The sequence below is a fragment of the Tachypleus tridentatus genome, chromosome 12, assembly GCF_004210375.1.
Source record: "Tachypleus tridentatus isolate NWPU-2018 chromosome 12, ASM421037v1, whole genome shotgun sequence".
Lineage (NCBI taxonomy): Eukaryota > Metazoa > Arthropoda > Merostomata > Xiphosura > Limulidae > Tachypleus > Tachypleus tridentatus.
Window position 1 is genome coordinate 19,140,781 of NC_134836.1, and position 16,201 is coordinate 19,156,981.

At 32.6% G+C, this 16,201-nt stretch overlaps 1 protein-coding gene and 1 long non-coding RNA gene across 2 annotated transcripts in view; one reads left to right on the forward strand and one right to left on the reverse strand.

Annotated features, from left to right (window-relative positions):
* Window positions 1–6,198, forward strand: part of LOC143235069 (embryonic protein UVS.2-like) — a 45,034-nt gene extending 38,836 nt beyond the window's left edge. The window contains exon 3 of the mRNA XM_076472844.1: window positions 5,525–6,198. Coding sequence (XP_076328959.1) covers window positions 5,525–5,802 — 278 coding nt within the window. The 3' untranslated portion in view covers window positions 5,803–6,198. The remainder of the gene's footprint in view (window positions 1–5,524) is intronic.
* The window catches only part of LOC143235071 (uncharacterized), a 110,080-nt gene extending 103,599 nt beyond the window's left edge, over window positions 1–6,481 (reverse strand). The window contains exon 1 of the long non-coding RNA XR_013018912.1: window positions 6,362–6,481. This is a non-coding gene — a long non-coding RNA (uncharacterized LOC143235071). The remainder of the gene's footprint in view (window positions 1–6,361) is intronic.
* Between the last annotated feature and the right edge of the window lie 9,720 nt (window positions 6,482–16,201).

Consider the following 16,201-nt stretch of genomic DNA (forward strand, 5'->3'; position numbering starts at 1 on the left):
ATTATATGTATCGCAATTAAAACTGTTTATGAACAAGAGGGAATCCTTAATAGCTGTGGCACTTGAAATTCTTTTAGGCAGTAAATTAGTCTATGAGATTCCCCCTCCATTGTTTTTATTAGATATACATGATTGCACCAGCAATACCAACTGTAAGGAGCGCCTATACCCCACCTGGTTTTATTACTCATCAGGATCTCTACCAGCATAACCTCAAATTTGAATTCTTTTAGGCAGGATTGGAGTAAATTAATCTATGAAATCTGAAGATGACAGGCCTATGAGTTAAACATTTGCACTTGGAAACAAAAGAAGAATTCGTAGCCACTCTACGAGTCGATTTGTCTCGGCTAAAAACAAGGTTTTTACTAAAACTATTTTTCATACTCCGCGAACAAGTTTAACAATTCCTGAGTAATGGGTGGTGTTAAAACGTAGAAGGCAAATAAACTAAGCGGATTTCCACGTGTAAATAAAATACTAATTTTAAAAGGATTTCAGCTCTATTTTTCGCCAACATTATCTATATGCTCGTTAAATTTAACCTTACGTTCCATCTAACTGGCGAAAATTCTGTTATAGTGTGATGTTCAGTGCTTTTTTGACATCCTCCACATATCTACTTGCTCATTCATACATACGTACATGGACAACGTGAACCAAATACTAAAGTAAAATAAAATCTATTGTTCATCAACAAACAAATACGTTCTGGTTACAGGAAGTTAAATGACGGAATATGTGCTTCGTTTATGTTCTATCAATGAAGAATCTTTCATCACTGTACAATCCCCCAATAGGCTGGTGCTACATACAAGAGAAGCTGTTTCTAAAATATTGCTTGTTTTCTTCATTTCTACTTTGCTGTTTCCACTATACCAAATCGTTCTATGGCTACTATATTCAACAAAAGTAGGTCTTGTTGAATGTCAGAAATAAGGATAATGCAACCATATAAGCAGTAAGACAATCACAAGAAGTATAAATAACGTACGTAATATGTAATTTAAAATGTTGTGATTCTGAACTAAATTTTGTTTTGGAGTACATATCTTATAACATTTTACTGAATTTATGACGTGATGAGAATATTGCCTTAAATTAGTTTATTCTCTCTATGCTTTCACTTATTTCTCGAGAGAGATGTAATCTGCCCATTCTTTCTTCAGGGGACACTTAGAAAAGTGCTATATTTTGTTTTCGTATCTTGACTTAATTTTATGCAAGTTAATGGCAATCGGAAAGAATTTCAAATCTAATTAAAAACACGCCTTTATCCAGTCGGGGCCCGGCATGGCCAAGCGCGTTAAGGCGTGCGACTCGTAATCCGAGGGTCGCGGGTTCGCATCCCCGTCGCGCCAAACATGCTCGCCCTCCCAGCCGAGGGGGCGTTATAATGTTACGATCAATCGCACTATTCGTTGGTAAAAGAGTAGCCCAAGAGTTTGCAGCGGGTGGTGATGACTAGCTGCCTTCCCTCTAGTCTTACACTGCTAAATTAGGGACGGCTAGCACAGATAGCTCTCGAGTAGGTTTGTGCGAAATTCCAAAACAAACAAACAAATTATTCAGTCGGTTAATGCCTACCCATGTTCCCTCATCAAATGATAACAATCGTCCTCAGACGTAAAAAAACTTGTGGATAAATTCTAACAAGATAATACAGGACAGAAAATTCTGATTTGGTCGTTCAACATCAAATGTCTTGACTAATAGAGTTGCATGAAATATCCTTAAATCTGCTAGTTTATATACCTAAGTTCTTCGCTAATTTTGTATTCGAATCAGGCTGAATGATTACGAATTTTCCCAAACTTTGTGGTAAGGTAAATTCCTCATGATTAATCACTGCGTAAGATCTTGATACCGAAAACTTTCAGAGCTGTGACAAAGGAAGGAAAACGCAAGGAAATATTGTTGTATAGTGATACACATATCTCTCTCTATTGGTGTCTAACTGCATTCAGAACCAGATTCCAACCTGATTCCGCTTGGGGCTATAACTGTTAGATATCATTCTAGCGGTGATACTGAGTTCTTCCTGTAGTGATATCTATATACAGTTGGAAATAGGTTTGAGTCGGATATAGCTTCAGGTTATAACAAGTTGAACACCGTACTTATAATGAGATTTTCCTCTAGTGGTAACCATCTAAAACTGGAAACAGGTTTGAGTCTATCGCTTGTGGTTATATCTCTTCGGCATTACTACTGAGATGGCATTGAGATCCTCCTCTGACAGTATCAAAGTACCAATACCGCTGGAGATGATATCTATTCAATATCATTATTCATGTTATTTATGAGTTTTTTAAGCTTTTTCTACTTCAGTGAACAAACTCTAGAAATGTTAGATTTATGAGAACTTTAAACAGCTTTGTGCCTAGAGACTATGGTATGTATTTGTGATGCTTAACCATGTATTCTGTATATATTCCAATTTTTTACAAAGTTTTCTAGTCGCAAGATACACCTGGAGCTACTAAAAATTATAAACTGTTGTAAATTTAAACTAACGTTACACATACAGTTTACTATTAAATATTCAATTAGACATCACATTAAAAGTGTTATTCTATTAAATATTCACTTGTTCATCACATTAAAAGTGTTATTCTCTTAAATATTCACTTGTTCATCACATTAAAAGTGTTATTCTCTTAAATATTCACTTGTTCATCACATTAAAAGCGTTATTCTATGTATTTTACTGTGTTTTCTGCTTTTTCTCGAAAAACAAATATAAAAAAGTGGACATTCTACGACTCATTTGTGTGCTGCAACAAGTACGTTCATGTTTGAAAACGTAGTGTCGCGAGAAAGGTTTGTTTGTTTGATTTGTTTCGAATTTCGCGCAAAACTACACGAGGGTTCTACTGATCACTAATTTGTCAATGATAGATTAGAGAGAAGGCAGCTAGTGAGCGCCACCTACCGGCACCTACTAGTTCTTTACCAATGAATAGTGGAATCGACTGTCACATTATGACGAAAGGATGAATATATTCGGTGTGACAAGGAATTCGAACCCTGGATCCGCAGATTAAAAGTGTAATTCCCTAACCACCAGGACTTGCCATGCCCTCGTATACAAGAAACACGTTAATTCTATGAAGCAATACAGAATAGTTGTATAGCTTTCTACCAAAAAAACATTTATAGATTCTGTCTATACTTAACACTATATTCTACAGATTATCAAATCATAGTTAAACATATAAAAATCATAACCTTGATATTGTACGTTTAAACCAGTTTTAAATTGATAATCTGGTGCTTTATCTTTTACATTTTAGTGCAAATATACAGATGAATGAAAAAAATATATATTCAATCACGTACGTATTATAGATTTAAAGTTTCAGAATTTTAATATTCCATCACAGAAAACGCTAAAAACATGTGGTCAGAAATAGTACTCTGCACTTTGGGGACGTGGATGCACTTTAAGAGTGACAATTAATGCTTTCTCTTCTATCAAATAAACGTAGCCCAAAAACTGATGGTAGGTAGCATCATCTAGAATAGATGCTTTCATATTAATGTGTCAGTTCAGAATTAGGGACGGCTATGCACAGACAGCCTTTTTGTAGTTTCGCTGGATATTTCGATACAAAAAACATTGGAAAAAAGTAATATGGTTTGCAAACTGCGCATAAAAGGGCAAAGTGAACGTAAAGTATCTCAAACGTAAGACATGTTCTCATGGTCAGGATTGAAGCGTCGGAACGTTTTTAGTGAAATTTGTTACGTATTAAAATATAGTTCGGGTGTGTTTCTATTTTACTATGTTGCGTGCGTTACGTATTACTATTTACAATAACTGGAATTTAATTTGAGCTTAGTCGTTAATTAAATGTTAATAATATGTACTATATTTATATTATTTGCCAACAAGATTGATACATACAACTTTCTTTTTTGACACAAATATATTTTAATATACAAACATAAAAACAATACAATTTATAATAACAGTTATTACTAATAGTTATTACATATGATGGTTTATATGCAAAAGTTTTACAAACTTACAAACAATACTGACTCTTATTTCCAATCTAGAACTGAATATTTTACCGACGATCCAGTTCCACGACGAGCAAATTAATTGATATTGTCACACTAGCTTGATTGGCCTCACACCTTTACATGCTGACTTTTCCCGGCGATGATATTTAAAGCCCTCGTAAAAATTCTAACGTCCGAAGTAATTCACTGATGTTGAACGATTTGTAATGTTCAAAATCTATAAACGTTCCTCGTCAAATTCTGTAGTTTTCTGATTTACAAGTGCCAATCACAATTATAGCTTCCTAGGCCTATAGCACACTGGCTGTAGCTGACCAATAATGTTCTTCCTCTCTCTCGATGCGTCGGTTTTTATATATCAATGACGTAAGACTCTAGAACATTCGCCAAAGTTCGCTTGGAACAAAACTGTCAATCATTAGTATTACATACACACCTACTACATTGTTGATTCTTACGTTCAAGAACGTTCTACAAATTTCAAGAACAAGTGGAACTTGTGCAATACACAGTCAAGAATATACGCCACACGCAAAAAAGAATGTATACAAAAACAAACGTCGGCACTAAAATCAATGTACAACGATAAATCCGTCACAAATTTCAACAGTTTTAGACAAACAATGGTGTTATAGAATCATTTTTCATGGCTTATTTTATTTCAACTTGCGATTTGGTTTACACCTTTTCAGTTTGTTTTGCAACCTCTTAAATCAAAACGTCTGTTCACACCAGTGACAATATTAATAATAAACTTTCACTGGTAAATCATTTCAAAAATATAATAGTACAGTGATTTCATTAGATGAAAGGGGTATTATTGTTCCGTTGGCGTCACGTGACAGACTATGTCAAACGATTTTCTCATGTTTTGCAAATTAACAAATATCTGGTATATTCCAAAACAAATACTCACAAAAACAGTGACGCAATGACTGGAGTTTTAGAGATACAAAAGCTCACATTGTATTTCTAAAGGGCATCAGTTAGGCTTAGAGTAGTCTCAGTTATGAATGTAAATACACCGACATCTTGAAATTGACAAAAATGAGTAAAATTTGCTATTTTATAATCCTCTATTTTGTTTTCAGCCAAGTGTAATATAAATTGTTTATTTTCATAACTGCCGATGTATTTTGTATTTATAATACATATATCTGTTCAATTTTCTCGTAAAAATATTATGAGTATCATTTAATACGGAAAAAGCTACAGAATGAGCTATTTGTGCTGTGCACATCACAGTATCGAAACCCAGTTTTTGGAGTTATAAGCCTTCATACTCACCGCTGAGCCATTGGGGAGAATCATATTATTAAAATCATAATTGAGGTTATAAGTTGAGATCATAAAATGTATTAGTATATTTTTATGCGTATAAAAAAACGTTTTACAGTTAAATGTAAAATTTAGTTTTTAAGAAGTCAAAGGTGCATATTCAGATAACGAGTATAACACTTTGGTGATACTTTTATGTTTCTTTCGATTTCAGTTGAGATGGACTTCCCAAACAGTGAAATGATGGGTCGATTCCGAAGTGACTACGCCACCTCTCGGACAGGTTACCTGTTTGAAGTCACACAGATCGAATGCCCGTCAGAAATACTACTCACTAACCAAACAAATGTGAAAGAAATCTCAGAAGAATTATCATCCAATCAAGGGACTGAAGGTATTACACCCAGTGTTACAGAGATGAATCAAGTCACCATTGAAGTCAAGACAGCAACACAAGAGAATATTGAAGTCGAAACACCTAATGAAGACTAGAATCTTGTTGTTGTTTACAAATGTTCAAAGCTAGAGAAAAAAATCGCTTTACTATACTTTAAAATTTTGGACAAATAATTTGCAAAGGCAGTAAGCTTAATAATAATAATAATAATGAAATTTAACTGTATAATATGTAAATTCAAATATCTCATACTTTACTCCTATCGCCAAATATCCCCTCCCCCCAAAAAATGAAAGAGACGGGAAGAAAAACTGCATTAGTATTATCACGATACGGCTGCACTTTTTCCTCAGATAATACGCTACGAGCAGGCTTTACAAAGAGATCGTCTGTATTACTGCACCAAATACGCTTGTATCCTGGACAATACGATACTGGTAGGCCTGATTTAATGTAGATTTTCTTTTAATATTAAATATATATGTGTATTAGTCGTGTTTTTTTATGTATGAATGTCCTCTTACAACATAACAATCCTCGACTATTCATTAAAGATTACTCGGATATTCTCTAAAAATCGTGAAAACCTTGAAAATTAATGTTCGGAAACATTCAATATTCTTTAAGTTGCCATTGATTCTATTTGAAATTTACCTGTGTGTAGCTCCTTTTCATCGTGGCAAGATTGGTAGGCTATGACAGAAGATAAAAAGGCTTTGTAGAATTCTTCTGTTTCGTACTCCTAGGAAAATATCACTCACGACCTTCTTTATCGACAAGAGAAGAAGATCTTAAAGGTCGATCTTTTTAATCAAGCTATTAGGTTGTCGAGTTTCGGATTAGAAAATGTCTCCATATTTCCTTTCTCCGCGTACGTTGGAAAGAATTGTTTCCAGATAAAGGGTACATCAAGAAACTGCGTAGCCAACGTTCATAGGGCGTAACCGCAGAATTGTTCACAATGGCTGCTCGACCGGATGTAAAAGAAAATTGGATTTGATTCGTTGAAGAAACATGTGAGAGAAAATTGCAAGAATTTCCCCTGGATCAGTTAGCTCAGATTAAATTAGAAATGGATCAATGATTCTTGTTCTGTTAAAATTGATGAATGATAAGAAAGTTTTTATATGTAACAGAAACGAAACGAAAAAAAAAAACATTTCACGCCTCTAAACACTCTAGAAATAAACACACCAGCTAATGGCGCCGACTTATTTTTAACTACTAAATAAATTAATCTATGTGGCAGGTAAACTTAGGTCAAGCGGATCTACAGGAAACACAAACGATATGTAATCACCGTATTAAAACTTTTAATATCTAAAACTACCTTAAATATTTTCATACAAAAACATTGAAGCCACGCTAAGTTGAAATAATAAATGCTGATATTTTGCATCGTTTCCCTTTTGTTATCGTGTTTGAATCCATTCCTGTTTAACATTAACATTTTAAACATAAATATTATATCTTGGTCACTGATGAAAATATTTTTCTCTCTTGAATAAAAATTCTCAAAAATTCCACATTAAAGTAGAATAAATTTCTTAGTTTTTACTTACACCCGAATTTGTGAGAAAATATCAGTACTTATGTCAAATCAGTCTAAACATTGATCTAGAATTAAGCATAAGTCAATGAGATCTGCGAAAAATCTCAAACGAAGCCATATATGGTGAACTTGAAGCCGCTTTCCTACACACGGATATTTCACTTCTATATCCATCTTAAGCTGAGTTTATTACCATTACATGTATAGGGTTTTTCTGTTCCATCCTCACCTTACCTAAACCTCCTAAGTCAACCGAATCTTGTAAGATATTTTTAGGTTTACGACTGAAAATATGGTTCAGAGCGAGAGTGTCAACGGATAAAACAATGCATTATATTATTTATGAGTAAGACCGTAACAACAGTGTGATTAATCAGTTGTACACGTTACCTAGTTCATTTTTGATCTGTGGGAGTAGCTTTCTGTCATCGGAATTTAATCTCTTTCTCTGAAACCTTCCTAGATAAACAAAAAAAATATATAACACTGAAATATTCTGGAAATGTTTTATATCAGGTAATTAGCTTCACAGTGCTGTCTGTAGAAGTTAAGTAACTAAAATTTCAACAAAATTTCTGAAATTCGTCACGAAACTAGGAACACCTATCTCCTTTGTTTTCAATTACCAGTAAACTTAACTTTCACTAGAAATATATCTATTTCTGTTGATATTTCACTGAATAGTAGAAACTCCATCCTCATTTGTTGATTGAAAATATGATTATATTGATTTGCATGTTTATGTTAGGCACGCGTAAATAGACGTTCATATTAAAAATGCATAAAGCATAAAAAAACAGAAAAAAGCTTTTTATTTTCGAAATCTGTCTACATTACACTTTTCAGGTTTTGATTTCATTGCGCGTGGGCCCGGCATGGCCAAGCGTGTTAAGGCGAACGACTCGTAATCTGAGGATCGCGGGTTCGCATCCCCGTCGCGCCAAACATGCTCGCCCTTTCAGCCGTGGGGGAGTTATAATGTGACGGTCAATCCCACTATTCGTTGGTAAAAGAGTAGCCCAAGAGTTGGCGGTGGGTGGTGATAACTAGCTGCCTTCCCTCGAGTCTTACACTACTAAATTAGGGACGGCTAGCACAGAAAGCCCTCGAGTAGCTTTGTGCGAAATAAAAAAAAAAAAAATCATTGCGCGTTTCGTTTAAAGTTCAGCTGCTACCTTCAAGGATACTAGATAAACACTTATTAACTGCCCAACATGTCAAATTTTAAGATGTAAGTAAGCTTAAAAATGTCCTGCGACATCGTGTAAATATGAATTTGTCACTATTGTTTTTCCTCTGTCTTTTTAGCTAGTTCTTTACGGGCGTTAACAAATGTAGAAATAACAATTCTGATATAACTGTTTTTCATTATCACAAGCAGAAACAAGGCATAAAATTATACGTACATCTGAACTTCAATTTTTTATATAGTTCTGGTTTAAAATATGCAACATAAATGTACCGAGTAAGAGCATCAAGACCAAAATAAATTAATCTACAGACAAGATATTTTGTTTTAAAACTCTATTAATTCCTGCCAATTAACAAACTTATTGTATAATAAAACTTAAAAGTTCAAATTACCATAACACACAATGCAGAATATGGAATAGCGTAGAGATTGTAAGTTTTACAAACTAGATTTGTATTTTATCGAAAAATGTTTGCATAACAAACATATAGCAAGTAGTAAAACGTTAACTAGTGGTAAAAAAAAACATTCGAAAATCTGTATTACTTATATTCAAAGTAATATTCCTCAAACTTAACTAGCCAATAATCACCAAACGATATTGTTATGCTGCTGTTACCCCTTACTAAATACATTTAAGAAAACTTTATGTTATTTGGAGACATACGCTGAGAAGTTGAAAGTTACTCAGTCGATAATTTCGATGTGATGAATCATTTTCTTATTTGAAGATGTCAAACATTTACCACGAGATGTCTATAAAAAGTGATGGATATTACTGCAATTTCCAAAATATCGTATTATTTTTGTACGTTTTCTAAGTATGAGTTGTCATCTTAAACTGTCACGAGATTGTACGGGAAGAAGGGGTTAGGCCTAACTTTCACCAACATACGAAGCGTTGGAAGCGTTGAGTGCAGTAAAAAATGGTACATCGGTAGGTCAGCGGTGGACATACTACGGACAGCTGATCGCGGGGTTTTACACTAATAAAAACAAGAAACAAAAATAAGCATATGCTAGTATATTGAAATGTAACTCACAAATTGAAAAACGTACACTACAAAATTATTGATCCTATTATAACGTTAAATTCTCTAGGAATCATTTGTGGCTTTTTGAATTACGTTAAGAAAGATTACGTAAGCTAATCTTGTCAACGATGTTTGGTAAGAAATAAAAATGATATTTTGTTCATATGTAACTTTAAAATACTGCAAATTATTCATAAAATAAAACGTTCTGACAATATCGTACACAAGAAAATAACCTAAGTTTTTGTGTATTTTTTAATTTTTATGGAAATGATAGATATCCATATACATTAATTTAACAAACGACAAAGACGTATGTATAAATAAATAAGTTAATTTAATCTTTAGCTAAGTAAACATATATAAATTATTATATATATAATTTCGGATACAAGAAAATTAGTTCGTAATATAATGTAGTTCGTAGTTTGCTTGAAACTCAATTTATCTTATTAAACACTTTCGAAGATATACTTGTAAAGTTTCAATTAACCAAATATACCTGCTTGAGCCACGAACAGTTTGGCCTAATTACTGTATGAACTACTGTACACAAATTCTTTGTTATCGAGAGTCTGTATTGTTTGTTTCGCTGACATTTGTTGTGTTATCTAGCGCATATTATCGCACACAATGTTCTAATTGCTACTTGGAAGTTCGTCGAAAGAGAAATGTACATCAAATTAGATCACGCAAAAATCTTACGTATATAATGTGCAGTTTCTTCATCAAATTTAACAGTATTATCTCAGGATACAAGAATTCTTCGTTATTCTCAGCATGTATACTTCTATAAATTTCTGTAACCGCAGTTTTAAATAATTTATTCTCTTTTTAGCAATCATAAAAATGACATGTTTTGCATCCTTTACCAACGATGAGTCTTCCACTTTGTAATAATATATGAAAAACAAACATACTTGTCGTGTAACTGCAATATATATCACAAGATATTAAATTTGTCACTGCTGGATTTTTTATCCACCTTTAATACATTTGATTGCGACACGTATAAAATCAAACTGCAATTGCAGTCAGCTGATCTTTCAACAGGTGCTAATTACTAAAAGTCTTTATTTTTTTAATTTTGTATTAATGCTGGCTTTAAAATATCAAGTTATGTAAATGAAGTGCTCTTTCCGTCATAATATGTTTGACATAAAAATTTGGTTTGTGATTTCTGTAACGAAATTACCATATTATCACTGAGAAACGGATGAATATTTATGAATATTTCAAAACTAAAAACCACACAAACAAACTTGGCTCCTTTCAAAATCGACTTTTAGTCACTGGGGAATTTATCTTACGCTTAATAAATGATGTATTATTTTATACATTGTATGTCTTAAATAAGTTGCGAAAACAATATTAGTATTTAGAGTTACACAAGTTGTTATTATCGATGTTCCATTAAATTAATTTTCACTTCTTTAAACAATGAATTAAATTATTTGACCACTTTCTATTGGTTTAATGGATTATACAAAGTTCAGGAATAACGTTAGAGGTTTAGCACAAAAGGTGTAAGTTATTTAAATATATGCATTTTAAATAATTAACTAATCATTATTATGCTCCATACAAAATATGCAACAACATGCTTCCCTATATTCCCAATAAAGTCGGCAGTGTGGTTATCTTGTTAAAGCAAACGAATCTTTTTCAATTTAACATTATTGTTAAGGAATAAAAACCTCGAATCCTATTTTACACACAACAAAAACAAATATATGTGTGTGTGTGTGTGTGAATTGAAAAACTACCACTCAAAATCACTAGAATGTTTATTGTTTTTCTTTGTGTGAATATAATATAATTTTATTATATAATTCAGAGAGAAGGTGACTATACAGCTGGTTCATGTTTAGCACAGTTTAATTTCTAATGCACTACTGTGAGGCAAACAATAATTAAATTTAATTTCAATTGCCTCTGTACTTTTTCTTTAGTTCCAAACTTATAATATCAACTGCGTAGTAACGTTTACTTCGCCCAATATTTTTTTATCAATCAGATAATTAGAAGAAACTATGGAATAGTTAAAAAAATTATTAACACCCTATAATTACGTGTAGTTAACTTAGGATGTTTAATAGAGAAGAAGCATGTGTATGTTACGTTTCACTGATTACTGCTTATGTTTAAATAATCATGTATTAGCGACTCAATTCCTTTCTAATACCATAATAGTGATAAAATAGCAGTGATATAATTTAAAGAACAACTGGCTAAAAATGATATATAAATATATTATTTGATATAATTTCAAGAATAACTCAAACATAATTTATATATGTAGAAATGAACACATTAGTTATTTTTTTAAACTTGAACTTTTAAAAACAAATCATTTTTGCTATAAATTAATGCTTGTTATTGTGTTACACTGAAATACAAAAACAACTTTATGTGTTTCATGAGTACAGTCTGCGCTTTCATTTTTGTTTCTTTTGTGCATTGTTAACATGTATTTGTGTTAGGAATCTATCAGTTTGACTTATATATAATATGGATGTTCTTTATATGCGTGTATTGTGATTAGTAGCTTGAAAACACTAAACTGTGAATAATAACATGTCATTTTGATGCCTGTGTCAATAGCCTGAAGATGAGCGTGTGTTTGTGTGTTTTCTTAAAGCAAAGTCACATCAGGCTATCCGCTGAGCCCACCGAGGGAACTCGAATCCCTGATTTTAGCGTTGTAAATCCGGAGGCATACCACTGTACTAGCGGGGGCTTTAAGATGAGAAACACGCTTATGCAAGTTTCCTTTTATTTCGTACAATGTTGTGTTGGAAGGAAAGAAGTTTATGAAGAGGAAAGGAACATTTGGTTGTCGATGCAACCGGAAGAGGTGTAGATATGTAAAGTAATCAGAGAATATTGGTTGGTCTCAGTTATCTGTGTTTTGGCATCTCTGATAATACACATGATAGGACAATACAAATAAAATCTAAAAATTATTGCCAAACAATAAGATACGGTTTCTAATATATTTTGAAGGAATTCTGTTCGAATTTTGTAAGTGTATACGCCATGTTAAAAATCGAGTATTTTTGTCTGGATTTTAAGATATTTGAAAACAATACAATTTGGCCAAAATTTGAACTATATTTTCCATTGTCCACAAGTGTGTCATGATATTCCTAAGTGTTTAACCTATACATAAAACAACTACGGTAAAACATTTTTACTACGTTTTTTCTATTTTTTTTCTGGTAAATATGACGATATCTATTTGTAGTTCAAAACCAATTGTACTCATACAGACAAATAAAGCAAATCCACTAAATGACTACCAGCCATATAATTCCGTTTGGACTTCAATAAATAAATCGACGTACATTTGATTAATTCTTTTAATTAACTAATGAATTATTTCATGTCAGATAAATTTGAACAAGAATATCCGTAAATTAATGTAGTTGTTTTTATCTAAAATAAGTAACCCAGGTTTTAGAAGTTTAAACAAACAGTTGTTACATAAAAAACAACACTGTAAATTTGCGTTACACGTAAATATACTTCATATCTGTAAATAATGTTACAAACTAGCACGTATTTAAAATGGATGATATATCAAAATAGCAATTTCTTTCGTCCATAATATCCAATATCAAAGTAATAATTGTTTAATGTTGTAATGATATTTTTATACTAAATTGTTTACCTGATATAGTACATGACGGTAAGCTGTAAACCATACTTTTGCATAAGCTAATAATAAATGTTGACAGACAGACAGATAAATAAGAATTTATAAGCAAAAATAATTTTGTTTCAATTTAAGAGAATAATTTAGTTTAACAAGAAGTAAAACACTGCTGGAAATTCAAAATATCAAATAATGAATGTCCGAAAAAGACACTTTACTATCTTAGCAAGTTGTTTGATCAGAAAGTACTTATCCCAACTAGCTTGTTCAGCGGTGGTTTATTTAATCTATAGATGAAGTAAATTAAGACAGCTAAGAAAAATGTGATCTAATATATTCAGTGGTAATAACATTTTTGAGTAACATGAAAACTTAAAAACCCCACATTTATCATATTTTAAACTATAATTAATTTTGTTTGATTGATTTATCCAAACAACTGCAATTGAATTTTTCAACTATGTTCCAAACATGTTACTGTATTTTATTAAAGTGAATTCATAAAATATCTTATTTTTTTCAGTTATATTATCGATACATATATTATTTCAGGTTTTCAAATTGAGCTCACGTAAATACTATTTTCTAATTCATGAATTTACCTACTTAGAATTATTATGAGATCGTAACTAAAAAGTTATTGTCAGCATCAATAAAAGAATATAAAAATGAGTAAAGTTTTGACTGATCCAACAGTTCCTTGGTAAAGATGACTGAAACATTTTACAAACTAAGTATACGATTTAAAGTGTCAAGAAAATTAGTAACAGGGTGTTAAAACGTAATTGTTATTTATTTTTATAATGCAAATTTCTGTCGAATATTTGCCTTTTAGAAATTTGTTTAAGAGCACGTGAATACGCTCCAGTGACTCAAAAGTAATTCTGAGAGCTTATAACACAAACATCCGAGTTTCAATAGTCACAGTGTGGAGGGTACAGACATCTCATTGTGTAGCTTTGCGTTTAACAATAAACAAACGCACAGATCAAGAGGACTTCGGTGCGTTGTGTTTAAAATCACGTGACAATACAGCCGATGAAAGTCACGGTGGAAGGGAGTGTATCAGAACTATATCTTTTATATAGTTTGGCGTTACGTAGGTAGAGTGATGCCATTTAAAATTGATTGCTTTTGGAAAGGATGTGTAACGGCCCTTTCCAACGTAAAATAATCGTACATTTAAATGACAGAGATGTATTTAGAACGGAGGCTAAGAATTATGTTACTTATTACAATTCCAAATAGCTTAAAACTGAATTAAATTGTAATTTAGATTTAGAAGTAGAATAAATGTTGATATGTATCTAGTTTATGATACTTGCACATAACTGATACAGACAGTTTATTTGAATATAAAAACAATTATACAGTTTACAATAACGGTTATTACGAATAATGATACCTCCAGCAGCACAGCGGGATGTCTGTAGACTCACACCGCTAGAAATTGGGTTTCTATAACCGTGGTGAGCAGAATACAGAGTATAACTTTGTGCTTAATTTCAAACAAACAAATTTAACTAAAACAAACACCAATAGTGAGATAGTTATACGGTACTAAGTCCGTGACAACTATCACTTGTACTTAATCGCATTGGAAAACAAAGGAATTTGGATTAACCTGGGACAACCAATAAGTCATATCCCAGCTGTAGTAAGCACAGAGTGACGCCTTATAAAAGGCGAGAACCCACGAGTACAAAGGTCAGCGACAAAGCCTGTCTACGTGTCTCAAACAACACAATCAAGAAAGGTTTCCATCTGCAAAATTAACACAAATCACGTGTACACAAACTACTTCTTCACATTCTTTCAACGACCGCATACTTAAATCAATTAGAAAATAAAACGGATATTCATGCTATTCCATACAAAGACATACCACGCATGTTGCCAAATTCGAGGCCTATGGATTTCTATGCATTCGTACAGTTGAAAGGGGAGCTAGGAATAAGTTTTCTTCATATATTAAATAGATTATGCAAATTATTAGGAGAGTTGTTTGTACTTTGGAAATATCATTTTTACAACGGCACATTTTACAATAAACATTACGCTATAGAAAAGTTTCCAAGACACACGAACGGACGCGGCGACATAGTTATAACGACGTGGTGAGGCCCTAGAGTCGTTTTGATGTATATACTCGGTTTTGTGTAAGAGTACTTTATTTCGTCGTTTAAACCTATCACTCAGTTTCGTCATGAGCTTCCTATTATTATTACTTTATGTCATAATTAGCAATGTACATTAAATCACAGACTGAAAACTACAAGACAGGAATTTTGACTGTTCTTTAATAAAAGTCTTCAAGACCGCTCTAATGGTGTTTCGCGTATGCGAACTGAACATTAAGAAACTAACCCTTTCATCTGGGAATATCGATATTATATAACCAACAGCGCAAGTCCTGATTATCACTAAGGCTTCTCGATAATGTAAAGATGATAAGAGTGTATTTGAGACTAAATGTTCGTTGGCAAGTCTGTCTATTTGTTTGATTTGAATTTCGCACAAAGCTACACGAGGGCTATCTGCGCTAGCCGTCGCTAATTTAGCAGTGTAAGACTAGAGGAAAGGCAGCTAGTCATCTATTGGGCTACTCTTTTACCAACGAATAGTAGGATTGACCGTAACATTATAAGGCCTCCACGGCTGAAAGGGCAAGCATGTTTGGTGCGACGGAAATTCTCGTTGGCAAGTGTGTGAGTTTGCATGTGTGACATAACTAACAATATGTATGTATGTTTGTTATATAAAAGTAGAGGAGAAAACAAAGCTGAAAAATATTTTAAAAATCGAATATTTTTTATTGTCATTAATTGCTTTATGATTGTACTTAAAGCTTTCTTTCCAAGTTCTTGTATTTCTAAAAGGTGTGCCCTCCACTCGCACAGCAATATATTTGCCGACATACAACGCTAGAATCCGGGTTTCGATACCCGTGATCGGCAGAGCACAGATAGCCCATTCTGCAGCTTTGTGCTTAATTGCAGACAAACAAACACATTTAAAAGTTGAAAGTCAAGTTTATTCCAAAATATTATGTATCTAA